The 17,285-nt window shown below is 37.0% G+C and overlaps 1 protein-coding gene across 3 annotated transcripts in view; it reads right to left on the minus strand.

The window, feature by feature from the left end:
• ADGRD1 (adhesion G protein-coupled receptor D1) overlaps positions 1 to 17,285 on the minus strand; it is a 437,033-nt gene that overhangs the window by 105,232 nt on the left and 314,516 nt on the right. For all 3 annotated transcript variants that reach the window (XM_023496952.2, XM_031948389.1, XM_031948391.1), the window contains one exon: positions 2,041 to 2,194. In XM_023496952.2, the coding sequence (XP_023352720.1) occupies positions 2,041 to 2,194 (154 nt within the window). The remainder of the gene's footprint in view (positions 1 to 2,040; positions 2,195 to 17,285) is intronic.

Here is a 17,285-nt window from a genome sequence, read left to right on the forward strand (position 1 = left end):
AGATAGCTAAGAAGGAAGATAGGTTATGAATGGATGGATAGATAGATAGAAATGCTTTTGATTCCAGATAGTTAGGAAGAAGACAGATTGATAACAGATAGCCAGCTTGATAACCAGATAAATAGACAGCCAAATAGATAGATGAATAGAGAGATAGGATGAAGGAAGATAGATTGGTAAACAGAGAACCAGACTGATAAACAAAATGATAGGAAGATAAATAGATGGATTATATATCTATAATATAGTACATATGTCTAAAATATATAATAATACAAGGCTGGCTTTGGATACTACCCAGGGTCTTGCACATAGTAAGCATTAATAGGGCAAAAAACAGAATGACAATTTAAAGGACCTGGTTTCTAATTCCAGCTCTTCCATTTATCACCTGTATCCTTAGACGAATCAATTACTCTTTCTGAAGCTCATTTATTTCACTTGTAAAATATGATTTTGGACAAGGTCGCCTTTATAAAATCCTATGTCTGAATGCAATGAATAAAATGCTTGTTGAATTGAATTAATAAAGACTATAACATCCCACATTTATATGTTTCTAATGCTCAGGCAGGATACTGTAGACTATATACTGCTTGAGACCAGACTTGTGTCTTATTTATCTTTGGATCTCCCCAGTGACTAGTATCTAGGATAGCACATTTTATAAATTCAATAAATGCGTGTTGTTGAATAAAGGCTTTCCAAAAAGGAGAGCTGCTGCTCGCTATTGTTCTTTCAGACATGGATTAATGTCATTTATCTATCATCCACAGAGCATTATTCTAAGTTGGACTAGGGATAAGCTACCATCCTTCTGTCCCACCTCCCTTGTGACAAACAGCTATCTGAGACTGGAAGTGCTAACCTTAAGCTAAGCTGAGCCATATAAGGTTCAGAATCACAAGCTGGACCTCGTTAGGGCCAAGTTATAATGATCTGACCAAGTTTGGGGAAAAAAGGAAAATTCCTGATGACTTTATTGGCTAGGAACCCATCTTGGGTCAAAGACTTAGAGGGCAGATTATGCCCACCTCTCTACACAAAAATAGAAATAATAATAAATATTATCAGACAGATCTAGGAATTAAACCAAAGTACCTACATTCCAACTCCACTGAACAGTGTTCCAACTCTTGGCCCTGCAGTTTTGAATATAAATTTTCCTCTTCCGAGCTATTTACGCCTAAACATTAGCTCTCTCTGGCAATAGCGCTCTGAAGTGAGTGAGTGATGGTGAATTGTTCTCTCCACTGGAGTAGGGGGTAGAATTTTAGTTCAGTTTAATCTCCCAAAGAAATAATATTTGCAATCGAAAGCACAAAAAAGGCACATGCATATTGGGCTTCTTGCATAATGTGGCCTATGAAAACACAGCCAATTTGGGGATTACCAGCAACATGTAACATTTCCTTATGCCAAAGTAAATTCGATGCAGCAAATTCATGAATGCCAGGTATCAATTACACAGTCCAAAACCTCAACCTGAAAGGCAGCCTCCAGGGCACTGTCATATGCTTCCCGTTTGATAGATGATTTTTTTTCCCCTTTTCTCTCTCTTTCATTCCTTTTTCCTTTCTTTACTCCCTCTATTCCTTTTTTCTTTCCTTCTTTCTCTTTCTCTCTCTTTTCTTTTCCTTTTTTCCTTTTCTTTCTTTTTTCTTTGTTCATTTGTTCCTTTCTTCTTCTTGCTCTTTTTCCCTTCTTTCCTGCTTTCCTTCCCTTTCTCCCTCCTTTCTTTTTTTTCCCTTTCTTTTCTTTCTTTTTCTTTTTTCCTCTCTTTCTCTCTTCCTTTCATCCTTCCTTTTTCCCCATCCCTCTTTCCTTCTCATTTTCCTTTCTTTCCTCTTTTTCCCTCTCCTTTCTTTTTCTTTTTCTTTTGGTTTGAACTCTATTTTAAGAAATAGGGTTCTCTTTTTGGATACTTTTTAATGTCCCTCTTAGCTCAGACACTGGTTGCTCAAGTTTCCTTTCCTATCAATGGTAGAGCAGCAGTGTGGGAATGGAGGTAAGATAATGAACTTCACAAGCAGAACCTACCCCAACCAATGGCATAGTAGTAGAGATGCTTGCTCTCCTCTGAGCCGAACACCTTGATCACCATGCTGTAAAGATGTAAGCCTTCCACCAGCATCCAAGCGAAGGCACTCAGGAAGAAGAAGTGGAGCAGAACCGCTAAGACTTTGCAAGGAATCTATGGCCAAAGCAGAGAAACAATATTTGAGACTTATCTGGATTTTATTCTAACATCAGAGTTCTGAAACAGGAAGATATGGAGATAGATTTCAGGTTGTTCATGAACTTGGATGAGGAGAAAATAATTATATCTTTATTTTCACCAACCTTTGCAATTCTACATATTTTATTTTATTTTTATTGAAGTTTTTTATTTTCAAAACATATGCAAGGATAATTTTTAAATATTGACCCTTGAAAAACCTTATGTTCCAATTCCTCCTCTTTCCCCCAATCCCCTTCCCCCTACTCCCTTCCCCTAGATGGCAAGTAATCCAATATTACATATTTTATTTTAAGTATTTAAAAACATCACTCTGAGAAGGGGTCCCTAGGATTTACCAGACTGCCAAAAGTTTCCAGGACACAAAAAATAATTAAGAACCTTTGATCCAAACAAAGGTACTGGAACAAAATGGTTGAAAGAAAAGCAAAAAAAAAAATCCAGTTAAATGATAAGTTGGGAGAAACAGCATGGGGCACTGGAAACTCTTGAATTCAAATCATACCAATTGTATGCTCTGAGAAAAACAAACCTCAGATGCTTTATGGGCAAAATGAAAGGGTTAAAGTAGATGAGTTCTAAGGATCCTTTTACTTCTATATTGATTATTTATCTAGAGTTTTACCTCTAGTAGGAGTGACTGCCTCTTATTTTTTCAGGAAAGCTAGGTAGTATAATGAATCAGGGTCTGAGTTTAGAGTCAAGGAGATATGAATTCAAATCTTGGCTTACATTTACTCACTGTGTAACCCAGAACAAATCATTTAACCTCTCTCAGCCTCACTTTCTCTCCCTGTAACATGAATATAATAATGGCACTCATATCACAAGGTTGTTATGAGGATCAAACTATGATATATATAATGTGTTTTGCAAATCTTAAAGTTCTATATAAATACCAGCTATAGAGGTTGGACAAGATGTGGGGGTACTCCAATCCCTTCATTTTACAGATGAGGAAACAGAGGCATAGGGAAATTAAGTGATTTTTCCAAGATCAAAGGCCAGGATCCAGAAAAGACCTCAAGGACCATCTCATCTCATCTTCTCTTTTAAATTGTGTAACATAGATCAGAAATTTTTCATACCTCAAAAGACTATATGAATGCTGACTATAATTAGATCTCAAATAGATCAATAATGAAACCCCTGCATTGTTACACATCTTTTGTATTTATTGGATTGAATTATAATGATATAAAATATGGTAATTGATTCCAATCCAGTGAAAATATAAAGTGCAAATTCAAATAATGGCTCCATTTTAGAAAATTCATTATTGGAACTTGGTTGTATTATTAGGATTATGATTATTGTTATTATTATTAATTTATTAAGAAACTGAGATTAAGGGAGAATAGAATTAAGGTATTTTTTATGCCAAAGTTATACCAGGAATAAATATTAGAAGAAGGATTTGAATCACAGTCCTTAGACACAAAAATTAGTGCTTAAATTCTATTTTGTCACATTGCTTCCTATAAGTGGACAAGTTAGCATTCAAACCCAGGTCCCCTCTCCAAACCTAGCACTTTTCCCCACTAGATCAAACCATTACAATATCTTAGCAATTTTCTTTCATTCTCTAACCACTCAGTGTTGGGCTACCTCCTGCTCAGACTCAAGGCTGGTCTCCAGCTGCACCCTCAGACTCATTTGAGATGATTTCAAGATGAATCATCTAAAACCTTACTCCCACAATTATGTGCTGAAATCACACCCCACAGCCATGTCTAAAGCCACCAGATGGAGTAGAACTGAGCTCAAACGAAAGAAAGGCAATTGAAACAATTAGTTTCAATAAGCCACTGCAGCATTTTGTCTACACAGCATATGCTTTTGCATTCTTAGGACACATCAGAATCACCCTTAGCCTACAATATCTTTGTACTACAAAGCTACAGGAGCCTTGAGTTTTTTAATTCAATCCAATTCGAGTTGCCTTGGCAAACATTTCTTAAGGGACTACAATGTGAACAGCACTGTGCTGGGTATTAGGTCTACAAGGATAGACACAAAACATATTCTGTTATTCTAGTACAGAGAGTGGTATATATATCTTTCTAAATATAGATAGATATTGGCATAAATATAAATATGTACCTCTTTCTCCCTCTCCCTCTCTTCTCTCTCTTATATACTTTTTGAAGAGATAGAGCATTCATTAACTTTAGAAATTTCTCCAGAACACCTGGATTCAAATCCCATCTCTGATTAATATTTGTGTTATCTTAGACAAATTATCTAACTTTCCTCATTTGTAGAAGTTGCAGAAGGTGACCTTTGAAATCTCTTTTATGTCCAGGATCTAATAAGGAAATATATTCTATATCTTATAGCTGCAATGGCTCTAGGCAATTATAAAGCCAACTAACTTGCCACATGTGTGAGGATTCAAAAAGATCTTGAAAGACTAAAGCAAGGAGCTATATCTAATAAGATGATTCAAGAGCTTGAGGAAGATGGTCTCTAAAAGCTGTGATTTCATTGGTGAAGGTGAAATAAAAGAAGTAGTTGTAGTAAAGAATGTCTCAAATATCTTCCATCTCTAAATCTATGCTTCTATGATCCATAGCAAGAAATTCCCCACCAATGCAGAACAACTATTATCCTGCCATTCAAAGTGTTAGAGTTACCTGGGGCATTGAGAGATTATGTGACTTGTCTAGGATCATATAACCACTAAATGTCAGGATAGATGACTTGACCTAGATCTTTGCATACTGCAGACTGTAAAAAAAATTATGCATTTGAAGATCAACAGTAATATTTCTTAATGTCAAAGAAAGTGCAAAGCAGGAAATGAAGGACTACACAGTAAGGCTCTCTATTCAATACACCATGCTGCTCTTTCAGAATTTAATAATGATAAATATCAAGTCTTACATGTGGGTCCAAAAAAGCAATTGCCCAAATACAGGGTAGAAGGAAGCAGAATTAGACAACTCTGTGTGTGCATGTGTGTGACTTGAGGGATTTATAGGTTTTTAAGAGACTAACAGCTATATATGAATCAAAAAGGAAAAAGGAAAGACAGCAAGAACGCTAACAATCTAAATTCCATTAAGAGAAGAATAACAATCAAAACGAGAGAAGTTGCACTCCTAATCCCCCTCCTGCTTTGATTACTCCTAAACCACATTTTGAATGCTGAGTTTGGTCTGGCAAAAGTTATTTTAAGAAAATCAATGACAATCTGGAGCAGGTCCTCTGTAAAGTAATCAGGGTAGTGACGAGTGTTCTGCCAAGGAAGCAATTATTAAGTTAAATTGTTAAAATTGTTAAATTGTTAAATGAATTAATGATGGTTTTCTTACAGGCAGTTAAGTAGCACAATGGATAGAATGCCAGATCTGGAGTCAGAAAGACTCATCTTCATGAGTTCAACTCGAACCTCAAACACTTATTAGTTCTGACAAGTTACTTAATCTTATTTACCTCAGTTTCCTCATCTATAAAACAAGCTAGAGTGGAAAAAATGACAAACTACTCCAATGTCTTTACCAAAAAAATCCCACAAGGAGTCATAAAGCATTGGACAAGACTGAAACAACTGATTGAACATATATACATACGTGTGTGTGTTTGTGTATAACATGCTTATAAAAGAAAAGACATAAGGGAATGTGGAATCATCCTTCATGGATGTGAAGGGCAGCCATCTGGAAAATGGATTGGATTTGTTTTGCCTGATCCCAGAGGAAAGAATGAAGAGTATTGGATAGAAGCTGAGAGGGAAAAGGGGTAAATTTAAATTTGGGCTAAGAATAGATTTCCTAAAAATCAGAGCTAGCCAAAAGTGAAATGGATTGTCTATAAGTAAGGAAGTTTCCTTAATTAAAAGTCTTAAAGCAAAGGCCAAATGATTATGAATATTAAAAACGAGATTTTTATTCAGACATGGGCTAGACAAGATGGCCTCTCAGATTCCTTTTATATCTGGTGTTTTGTGAGTTTGTGAATTTTTCCATTTTCCATGTCAAACCTTATCAGCGTCAGCTTCCCAGTACATTAGTTCCTTCTCCAACAGATTCAAAGACCAAGCACTTTTCATCTCTCTAAATGCTATATACTTTATACATTAAAGGCTGTATTATTCATACTACTGTCATTTGCATTACTGTAGTTCTGAATCTTATTGATATCCAAAACCTCATTAGAAGATTTGGAAATCTAGATAGTTCTTGATCTTTTAGATTTCCCAATATGCTTGGTTTTCTTGGTTCAAAGATGAAGCTCCTGATCCCTAATAACATTTCCTGTTTCTAACACTCTTGATTATTCTTTTTAACAGTCATTCCATCTTTCTCTTTTTGCCCTTACCCTCACATACTCTAAGGTATAAATGTACTCCATCTAGGATTTATTTACAAGGGAAAGGAATAAAAAATAAATAAATAAAAATAAATGCAAAGACTGAAATGGTGGCTAGTCAAAGATGTGTATTCAGTAAGGAGATATTAAGCATCTTTTATGTACTAGGCACTCTGGTTAAATACTAGACATGCAAGAGAGAAAAGAAAAGAAACAGTACCTGCCTTCAAAAAACTTATTTTCTATTTGTGAGCACAGATGCACAATGAATAACCAAATAGAACTTATTAAGTATGTACCACTACCATACCACTATGGTATGAAGTACTTAATGATATTAATTAGGTACTTAAAGCTGTTAAGGTACCTACTATTAGGTACATAGTACTATTAGGTACTGAGGATGCAGGAACAATAACAACAATAAAAATAAGCATTGCTTGCCCTCAAGGAGTTTATATTTTGCTGAAGGAGACAGGACTTGCATCACTTAAGTATATATAAAATTAAAATATAAATCCAAAATAGCTGGGGAAAGGGGATAAAGAGACAAGTGATCAGAAAAGGTCTCATGTAAAAGGTAATTCTAGAGTTGACCCTTGAAGGAAACTACTGATTCTAAGAGTCCTTGGTGGGGTAGAAAGGCATTCTGGACATAGAGGACAGACTAAAAAAAGCAAGATGAGAAATCTTGTATGAGGAGCAGGAAGGTCACTACAGTGGTTCTATGGAGCCATGTGCAAAGCAGAAATTCTATTACCACAGATAGAATAACCATTAGGCTGAGTCTGTGGTCTTTTCTGCATTCAACTGAATGAATATATTTACTAGCATTTCTTTGGTGATATCTTCTTACCACTGAAAAGAATGAAACCATCATATCTGGATTCTAACACCTTAGGACACAATTATTATATGAAGGAATGGAAAGGGAATGCAAGAAAATGAAGTCAGCAAAAAGGTATTAGACCCAACCAAATACCTACAGAGCAAATCCATTCTGGAGATGATATTGCTTTAAAGGTACTCATAGGTGGTAAGAGAATTGGGAGTGAGTCAATATAAGGACAAAGAACAGAATTAGAGATTACAAAGAAGAACAAGAGATTAGGCTCAGATCAGGAGTTTTGGAGTCCATGAATATGGATGAAAGATATGACCCTCTTTATATGAAGCATGTGAAATTGGGGGGGAGAAGCTCTTGAGAGAGCTCACTGGTCCATTGTATAATTATTGCTTCAGTTTCAGCCAATCAGATATCCTTCCGTTGACTTGAAGGCTTCCAGTGTTTCATCACCATTCCTACCTAATTATTTTGCTTACAAATGATCTCCACATCTGCCTCAAAGGGAAATTATCACAAGAAACTATCAAATGCAGTTCAAGTTTTTTCCTAGTAACCAGAAAATAGCAATTCAATCCAACACACTATTCATCCCCAAAGTTCACAAAAGATGCCCCTTTAATTATACACGTAACAACAGGAATTCAGTTCCAGAATAAATCTTTTCATTATTTAGTCATGGATGAATTCCTAGTAAGACAGTGCAAGTAATAAGCAAGAAAATGAAATTACGGAGCAGTCTTCCATCACTAGCATTCTCCTTGGACGGTTCTGTCTCTATCCTAATTTTTTCCCAGCCCTTTATTCCCTACTAGAATTGTAAATTCTTTAAGGACAGGTCTTTTTTTGTCTGTGTATCCCCAGTTTTTTCTGAGACAATTCTTTTCTTTTTACCTTAATATCCTCTGAGATTACTCCATCTACTCTCCCATATATCTTTTAGGGGCCTGATTATTTACAGATATTGTTTTTTTTATTTGAAGAATCTTGAAATCTTGAAGAATTTTGAAATCACAGGTTCTTTTTTTAGCACAATGTCTGGTACATTAATAAATACTTGTTGGCTGACTGGTCCCCAGATCAATCTCAAGGACATCAGAAAGAATCACAGATTACAGTGTTGCCCAGGACCACTCAGTCATCTCAACTACCTGGTTTTTGTTTTTCATTGGGAGGGCAGGGGTTTTAGCACTAAGACTATTAAAAGTGCCAAATTGACACTTTAAGACAAAGTTCTAATTCAAGTCCTCATTACCTCTTCTCTTGACTATTAAAGTACATTCCTAATTACTTTCCCTCTTTCAAATCTCTTCCTCCTACTCCCAATCCATTCTCCAGGTAGCTGCTGAAATGATATTTCAATATTCCAATTCTTTGCTCAAGAAACTTCATTGGCTCCCTATGACCTGGAAAAAAATACAAACTCTTTAGATGAGCATTTAAACTACTTTATAGTCTGACTTTGCTCTACCTTTCCAGACTGAGTGCATATAATTCCCCTTTGCACTCTCCATTCCAACCAAATTGATACATTTACTAATCTTTATTCATCACAACCCTTCTCCTGACTAGGATGCTCTCTCTCCTCACCTCTGCCTCCTGGAATCCCTCAAAGTGTTTATTCATTTTCGCCCAATTTAATTTGTGTCTGCTTTGTATATGCTCTATGGATACCCTTATAGGGGCATGTTATTTCTTCCATTAGAATTTAATTTTTTTGAGACGAGACAACTTTTCACTTGTATCCCTAATACCCAGCACAGTGACTGGTTCTTATATTTGTTGACTGAATGATTCACTTTCTAAAGTCACTCCTGGACTTTCCTGGACTGTTTTCATGATTCTCTGATGTTTTCAAGTAAAATGTAATCTTTTGCAGGCAGCAACTGTTGTCATTTTTTTCCTACTATTTTTATAGTCGAGCACAGTGCTTGCTACATTGTGGGTGCTTAATAAATATTTCTGCATTGACTAATTATACATATATATATATATATATATATATATATATATATATATATATTTCTAGTACCTAGCATAGTATTTTCCACACTATAGGTACAGAAGATATATATAAGTGCTTTTTGGCTCAAACTAAAATGGACTGGGTTGGATTGGATTAGTCTGGATTGAATTGGGTCTGACTAGATGAGTTTAGGCTAGATTGAATATATTGAAATGGACTGGATTGAAACTTTTCAAAGTCTCCCTCCTGAATTTGTGAAGTTAGCATAAATATCTACTTTCTGGCATTTTTGAAAATGGGGGTAATGTTTGTGCTCTCCTCTGGTTGCAGAATAGTGAGCAGGATCTCCCTTCCCTGTTCCCACATAATGCTTCTCTTTTCAGGTAGGAATGGGAGGTGACTGGAACAATCCCATCCAAAAACATTTCCTTATTTTCTCTCTGTCATGGACATGAATTTATAATACCAGTTGACATTTATATGGCCCTTTCAGGGTCACATCACACCTTTCTCCCTGATACAAAGGTCCATCTTTTTAACACCATGTCCTTCTAGTAATATTTGAGATAGAACATCATAATCTCTGGATAACTAAAGAAGTGGTTTGGCCAAGGAGTAATGGGGAGGCACGTGGGAGGTGTGAGCAAGTTGTAGTGCATTATCAATTAGAGATCATGCAGGAAAACCAGTGTGAAGGATGTCATCCAGGAATTGTTTAATCAGGAAAAAAAATATTGAGTTGATCATTGAGTGAAGGATATGGAATGATAGAAAGTCAGCAAGGATATCTCCATACAATTCCTTGAGATAACAAGGGAAGTAAAGGAAGGGCTTTAGAATGGTAGATAGATCCCCCTTGGAAAACTTGTAGGATAAGAGCATGGAAGGATGAGTAGACATGGGTGGCTTGTGACCCGCCGTGTTGAAGGGAATATCTATATCGATGAGACCATAGATACATGGGAGTTACAAAGATATTTACAGTGGTCATCTCATTGGGATGCATATCCTACAACTATCTTTAATGTAATCAGTTAGGTGACACAGTGGATAAAGCTTTGGGCCTGGAATCAGAAAGCCCTGAATTCAATTCTGGCCTTAGTAACCTTAGCCAAGTTACTTATTGTCTTTCTGCCTCATTTTCCTCGAAATGGGCTAAGAAGAAGATACTTTTCAAGGGTTGTTGTGAGAATCAGATTAGTTAACATATGCAAAGCTTGGTACATAGTAAGTATTTAATAAAGGTGTTTCCTTCCCTTTACTATGTGCAGGTCTCTGGTAAGGGGAAAGACCAACATGACTGAAATTACAGCTCTACTGGAGCCTTTGAGTACTAAGGGTTACAAATCACTTCCTATCCATCATCTCATTTGATTCACACTCTCTGCCTGCCACGGAGGGATCTTTCAAAGGGATGTGGATCAAGGCACAGCCTTCTCCCTGAACTGCAGAACTTGTCAGAATCATCACTCACACTCTGGGTCCATCAGAGTAAAGCTATTTACAGACTCAGAAATGAGTGAAGATTTCATTATCCCTGTTGTGGAAACAGTAGCTTCTCCCCTGAGAGTAGGGGCAAGCCAGTGCATGGCTCTGACATCCAGCAAGCCTCCTCTGCCCTAGTATTATGTGGAAACAAGGATGGGGAAAAGGAGGCAGAATCTGAGCGTAGATTCAATTGAGACCCCAGTTTCAGCTCTGCTCCTGACACTGGAAATGGACCACACATATATCATCAAGAGGCAAACTTTGCCATTGATTTAGTCCTTTGATCTCATTAAGTCTCAGTTTCCTTACCTGAAAAATAAGGATTATAATATCTTATTGTTATTTAATTCCCTCTGTGTGTATGTGTGTGTGTGTATATACACATACATATACAGAGAGGAAATTAAAATATATATGGAAGCTGAACTAATTAGCCTCTGAGATCCCTTCCAGATTCTAGATCTAAAATCCTTATTTAATCCTATGAACCTCCTTGGGCCTCGGTTTCCCCATCTGTAAAATGAAAAGGGTAGACTAGCTGATTTCTGAGATGTTTTTTTGTTCAGTCATTTTCCAGTTATGCTTAACCCTTCATGACCCATTTGGAGTTTTCTTAGCAAAGATCCTAGAGCAGTTTGCTATTTCCTTTCCCAATTCATTTTACAGATGAGGAAACTGAGGCGAACAGAGTTAAGTGATTTGCCCAGAGCGCCACAGCTAGGCTACATTTGAACTCAGATCTTCCTGATTCCAGGCCCAGAATTCTAACCAATGGGCCATTTGAGGTCTACTCTTCTAAGGTCTCTTATGGCTCAGAATTTGCCATTCCATTATAGCCTCCCAGGGCCCAGCTATATGTGGAGGTTCGGCTAAATGGCTTCTGAGATATATTTGTTCTTTAGAGCTAAAATCTTTATCTAATCCCATAATGCAACTGCCCTCACTTCCCTGCTCTATAAAATGAGGGGGCTGGACTACACAACCTCTGAAATTGCTTCTAGCTCTGATCCCCTGGCCTTTCTGGGCCCCTGTTTCCACATCTATAAAATGAGTGGGTTGGTACAGATAGTCTCAAAGGTCTCTTTGAGCTCTGATGCTGTATTTCTATAGCCTACAGTATCTGTCTTACAAAACTCTTTTGGATCAAATTAGATAATGTCTACAAAGTACTCTATCAATATCAGCTAGCAGTAGTAGTAGTAGTATTATAGGGCAGGAGAGTCAGCAACTTCTGAAGACCAGAAGAGCAAGGTGAGACCGATTTAATCCAATGTAAATTTATTAGAATGTCTCTTCTGCCTAGGAGTCCCTGGGTGAATGAAAAGCATTATAGTCAGAAAAAACTAGGGCCTTCGCTCCTTTTTGTTGGATGATATCAAATGGCCTATGACCCGATGACTTGGTCACTCACTGACTCTAAAAGGTTGTGATATTTCTCAATGGGGCCTCAAAGTCCTGAATCATATATAGATGACAGAATCTCAGATTTAAACCCAGGAGGGACCTTAAAAGGCATTATTAATGGAAATGAGTCCAGAGAAGTGAGATGACCTTTCAAGGTCACCTGGCTGGTAAATGATAAAGTGCAATTTGAACCCCAAATCCTCTACCTCCTTATCCAGTGGTCTTTCTTTCCATTCAACTACATTTCCTCCTTTATATAAACACAAATATAGCTCATTTTGTCTAGTCCAGCCTAGGCCCCTGACAATGCTTCAATCTGGTCATTTTTTCTGCCCTATTCCCAGTTCCAACACACACACACACACACACACACACAAAAGTTTCCTGAGCCATAAAATGGGGATAACTTTCAAGGGTTGTTGTGAAATCAAATGAGATAATATCTGGAAATCCCTAGCATAGTTCTTGGTACAGAATAAATGCTTATTAAATATTTGTTTTCTTCCTTCCTCCCTTCTTTCTTTCCTTTTTTATTCTTTTCTTCCTTCTTTCATTACTTACTCCCTTCTTTCTTTCCTTCCTTCTTTCATTCTTTTCTCCTTTTCCTCTTTCTTACCTCCTTTTCTTCTTTTCTTCCTTCTTTCATTTCTTCCTCCCCTCTTTCTTTCCTTCCTTCTTTTATGCTTTTCTCCCTTCCTCCCTCCCTTCTTTCTTTCCTTCCTTCATTCTTTTCTCCTTTTCCTCTTTCTTATCTCCTTTTCTTCTTTCCTTCCTTCCTTCCTTTAGTTTTTCTTTTCTTTTCAAAGAACAATAATCAAACCAATACTAGCATGGATTCTGTTGAAAAGGCATGACTGTTGACTGCCCAATGACTCCAGTCACCATTTCTGTGACATCTCAGACCAAACACCTTTTCCTAGTCACCATATCTTGAAATGTGGTGCCTTCCCTATTAGAATGCACATTCCTTGAAGATAAAGATCTTTGTCTCTTTTTTGTATTTGTATACCTCACATTTAGTCATATATTAAATTCTTAATACATTCTTTTTCAAAATAATAATAATAGATAATATTTATATAGCATCTACTATATATCAAGTCTTAAGCTTTTTACAAATGATATCTCATTCATTTTCACAACAACTCTGGGGGTTAAATACTATTATTATCCTCATTTTACAGTAGAGAAACTGAGGCAAACAGAAGTGAAGTGGCTTGCTCGGAGTCACAGCTAATTAAGCATCTGAGGTTGGATGGCCTTTCTGACTCCAGGTCTAACTCATTTTTTTCATTCATTCATGTTGATAAGACAGTAAAAATCATGGATGAAATTAGTAAGAAACCTTAAAGATTATCTAGTCAACTTTTTCATTTTACAGATAAGGAACTTGGAAGCCAGAGAAGTTAAATGTCTGAGGAAGACTTTCCATCCCAGGCCCTCTGAATCCAAATCTGCCATATATTTCACTATATTATGCTCACTCTCCCATCTATAAACTGACTTAACTCAGTTGGAATTTCAACCTTTCTATTTCTCTGAGAGATTAAAAAAACATGAACCAAATTTTCACGTAAGAATATTTAAGAAATAGCATCTTGCAATTAATAAATGTTTATTGAATTGACTTATAACAACAGGGAAGAATTGAATGGGAAATTGCTTCTTGAATCTGTTCTAACTTTCTGTGCTTCAAATTTTTGGTTGTGGTAGATAAATATACTTACTGGAATCTTATTTTCAATATTAAGTTATTTAGCAAATCCATTTTATTTATTGATGATATAAAAGCTGCCTTACTAATCACAAATTCTGAGGATATGAATCCATGAGCTCTTCCCATAAAAGGTATAATGATTCAGATTATAAGTATTTTGAAGATAGTTACTATAGTTTCTAATTGGGTAAATCCAGGGCAAGAACTTGCAGATAAACAGGTCCTGACATTTACTCAGATAAGCAGGCAAAGCAACCCAGACTTGCTAAACTCAATGGAAAATCAGGAAACCAGCAGGCACAATTCTTGGCTCCCAGTCTAATGCAGTAAGACATACATCTTTCTCCCAAAGACAGCTGCCTTCCTACCCAGCACACTTGTTTTCTCAGCATCATCCCAATGACAAAACTCAAGACAAGGTCTAAGCTTTGCTGACAGCATCTTCCCCTCCCAAGGAAACAGTGAGGAAACGGTCTGACAGTGAAAACCTGGTAATGAGAATCCCACTCCCTGATGTGCACCGAGATCTCAGCTCAATCTTAGAAAAGCAAATGGACCATGTGTCACTAATCAGTGTAAGTCATGAGGCTGAACCAAGCCTTTTCCCCTGGATCTCTGGAGTCCACTGTCCCTGCTGCCAAAGGGCCAGATCACAGAGCTTTGAGATGGGAAGATCAGAGCCAGGGAATTAAATAAACCCTGGATCTCTGTAGTCCATTGTCCCTGCCGCCAAAGGGCCAGATCACAGAGCTTTGAGGTGGGAAGATCAGAGCCAGGGAATTAAATAAACACTAGAAATAGAAGTTCTCTTCAATCCTCAGACAGAACCTGGTGATACTTAAAAGTGATTTATTACAGTTGACAGAATAGGCGGATATTGATCAACCTACAAGCAATAGGTTCTTAAGCATTTTCTATGTGCCAGATTGTGGAAATATAAAGACAAAGGTGTGCTTTCTAAATAATAATGATTAATAATAACAATTTGCTTTGACTTTTCATAATCCCATTTGTAGTTTTCTTGGTAAAAATACTGAAGTGGTTTGGCATTTCCTTCTACAATTCATTGTACAGATGAAGAAACTGAGGCAAATAGGGTCATGCAGCTAGTAAGTATCTGAGTATGGATTCAAACTCATGAAGAAAAATGTCTCTCTAGTGCTCTAGCCACTCACTGTGCCATCTAGCTGCCCTAAAATTAGTAGTAACTAAAAATTTATATTTTATAAAATATACTTATATTTTATATTTATATAAAATATTATATTTTAAGGTTTGCAAATACTTTACATATATTATTTCCTTCCAGCCTGATTACAACACTGTGAGGTAGGTGTTACTGTTATTTCCATTTTACAAATCAATAAGCATTTATTTAGCACCTATTATATGCCAGCTACTATGAACTAAACACTAAGGATCCAAAGAAAGGCCAAAAAAAAAGTTACTTCCCTCAAGAAGCTCACAGTGTAATAGGGAAGATAAAACATAAAAGAAAACTATACACAAATAAGATCTATGAGGATCATAATAATCATTACTAATAAAAATAACTAGTATTTATATAGCACATAATATGTGTCAGGGTTTGCACTAACTGTGCAAATATTATCTAATTTTATCCTCACAACAACCCTAAGAGACAGGTGCTATACTTATCTCCATTTTACAATTGAGGAAACTGAGGCAGGCAGAGGGTAAGTGATTTGCTTAAAATCACACAATTAGTGGGGATTATCAGAATCACTTGCTAGGGTGCTACAGAGTCTGTGGGGAAAGCTTGGTTTGTCCCTTCTCACAACACTATTCAGAAAACTATCTGAATTCACAAAAGATTTCTGGGGGGAAAAAAAGGCAATGAGAGAAAAGACAAAAGACTTCTCAAGATGCTTGACACCCAGCCAGCCACCCACCCCAGCCACTTTTTTGCTACCCATTCTGGGGGATACACTCTCCAGAATACTAGCCCTCCAGAGATCACCCCAGGAGGACCTTAATACCTTCACCCTTTAGCAAAGCCATCCTGACTCCTGAGTGAGTATATCCAAAATTATGAAGGCTCATTTTATTTTAAAAATCTTGCACCCAAGTCTAGGCCAGATATCTTCATCCTCATTCAAGAATATTCAAATGGTCTTTGGTAGAAAAAAGTTCTCCATCCTGCTATAGACTGAGTGGGGTGTGGTGAGATATTCAAGTCCATATATTTGCAAGGTCAATGGAAACTTGATTTAGCAACAACAGCCAGCATTTATATAGTACTTTGTGGTTTGCAAAGTACTTTACAAATATTACCTCAATTTGGGGCAATTACAGTGGCCCAAATTCGGTTGGGCTACCCCAGGAAACAGTAGATTCTCTCTCCCTTGGGGAGGGGTCTTCAAGCAGAGATAACATGATGAGTAGTTGGGTATATTGGGTATGTTATACAAGAAATTGTGTGTGTGTGTGTGTGTGTGTGTGGCCATTGAGGTCCCTCCTAACTCTGAAGTTCTCTCAAATAACTTTTTTTTTTATTAAAAAAGATATTTTCTTGTTCCCATGAGTAATTAAATATCTCAACCTTTTGAAGAAAGGTGATATTCTTGACCCACTAACAGTCAACTTGTTTCCGGGTAGTGGGGTGGACTTTCAGGGATTCTGTACGGTCTCCTCACTTCTCACCAGTTTTCCTTGTGACTAAAGATACAACTGGGAGATGTCTGAGCAAGGGGTGGAAGTGTGTCAGTGGCCAGGAAACAAAGAGAAAAGAACGGGTCTTTATTAGAATCAAATTTTTAGTTCAATTCAACCAAAATTTGCTGAGCATCCACTGTGTGTGAGACCTCTGGGTTAGCACTGGGAACTTTTAAAAGTCATTCAAAATCAAACAAAGCACCAGCCACTGGCTACATTTACATGTGTTTACATACATTTGCATAAACAACTCTAACTTCTCATTCTTACACAGATATGGACTGCTCTGTTTCCCAACAGGGGAAGCAAAGATCCCTTGTTGATCATATTCCTGTCAACTCATAATCAGGGCAAGATGGCGGTCTTGGCTAACTCATTAGCAGGGTTCAGATCAATAGAACATGCAACCTGCTTCTTGCCAGAGACTGAGCTTCTGCGGTCCTATCCAAGAAAATTCTGTCTCCTGAGGTGAATCACTCTGCTTCACGGACTTCTTTCTTCTAAAGGCTGAGTCAAACATGGTCACCTACTGGTTCCAGTTTATCCACCAGGGCTCTCATAGAGGGGTCTGTTGTCAGTCTTTACAGGTCAGATCTATTCTTCCTTTCCAGTCCCCCTGGCTGAACTTCAGACATAT

The sequence above is a fragment of the Sarcophilus harrisii genome, chromosome 1 (genome assembly GCF_902635505.1).
Source record: "Sarcophilus harrisii chromosome 1, mSarHar1.11, whole genome shotgun sequence".
Classification (NCBI taxonomy): Eukaryota; Metazoa; Chordata; class Mammalia; order Dasyuromorphia; family Dasyuridae; genus Sarcophilus; species Sarcophilus harrisii.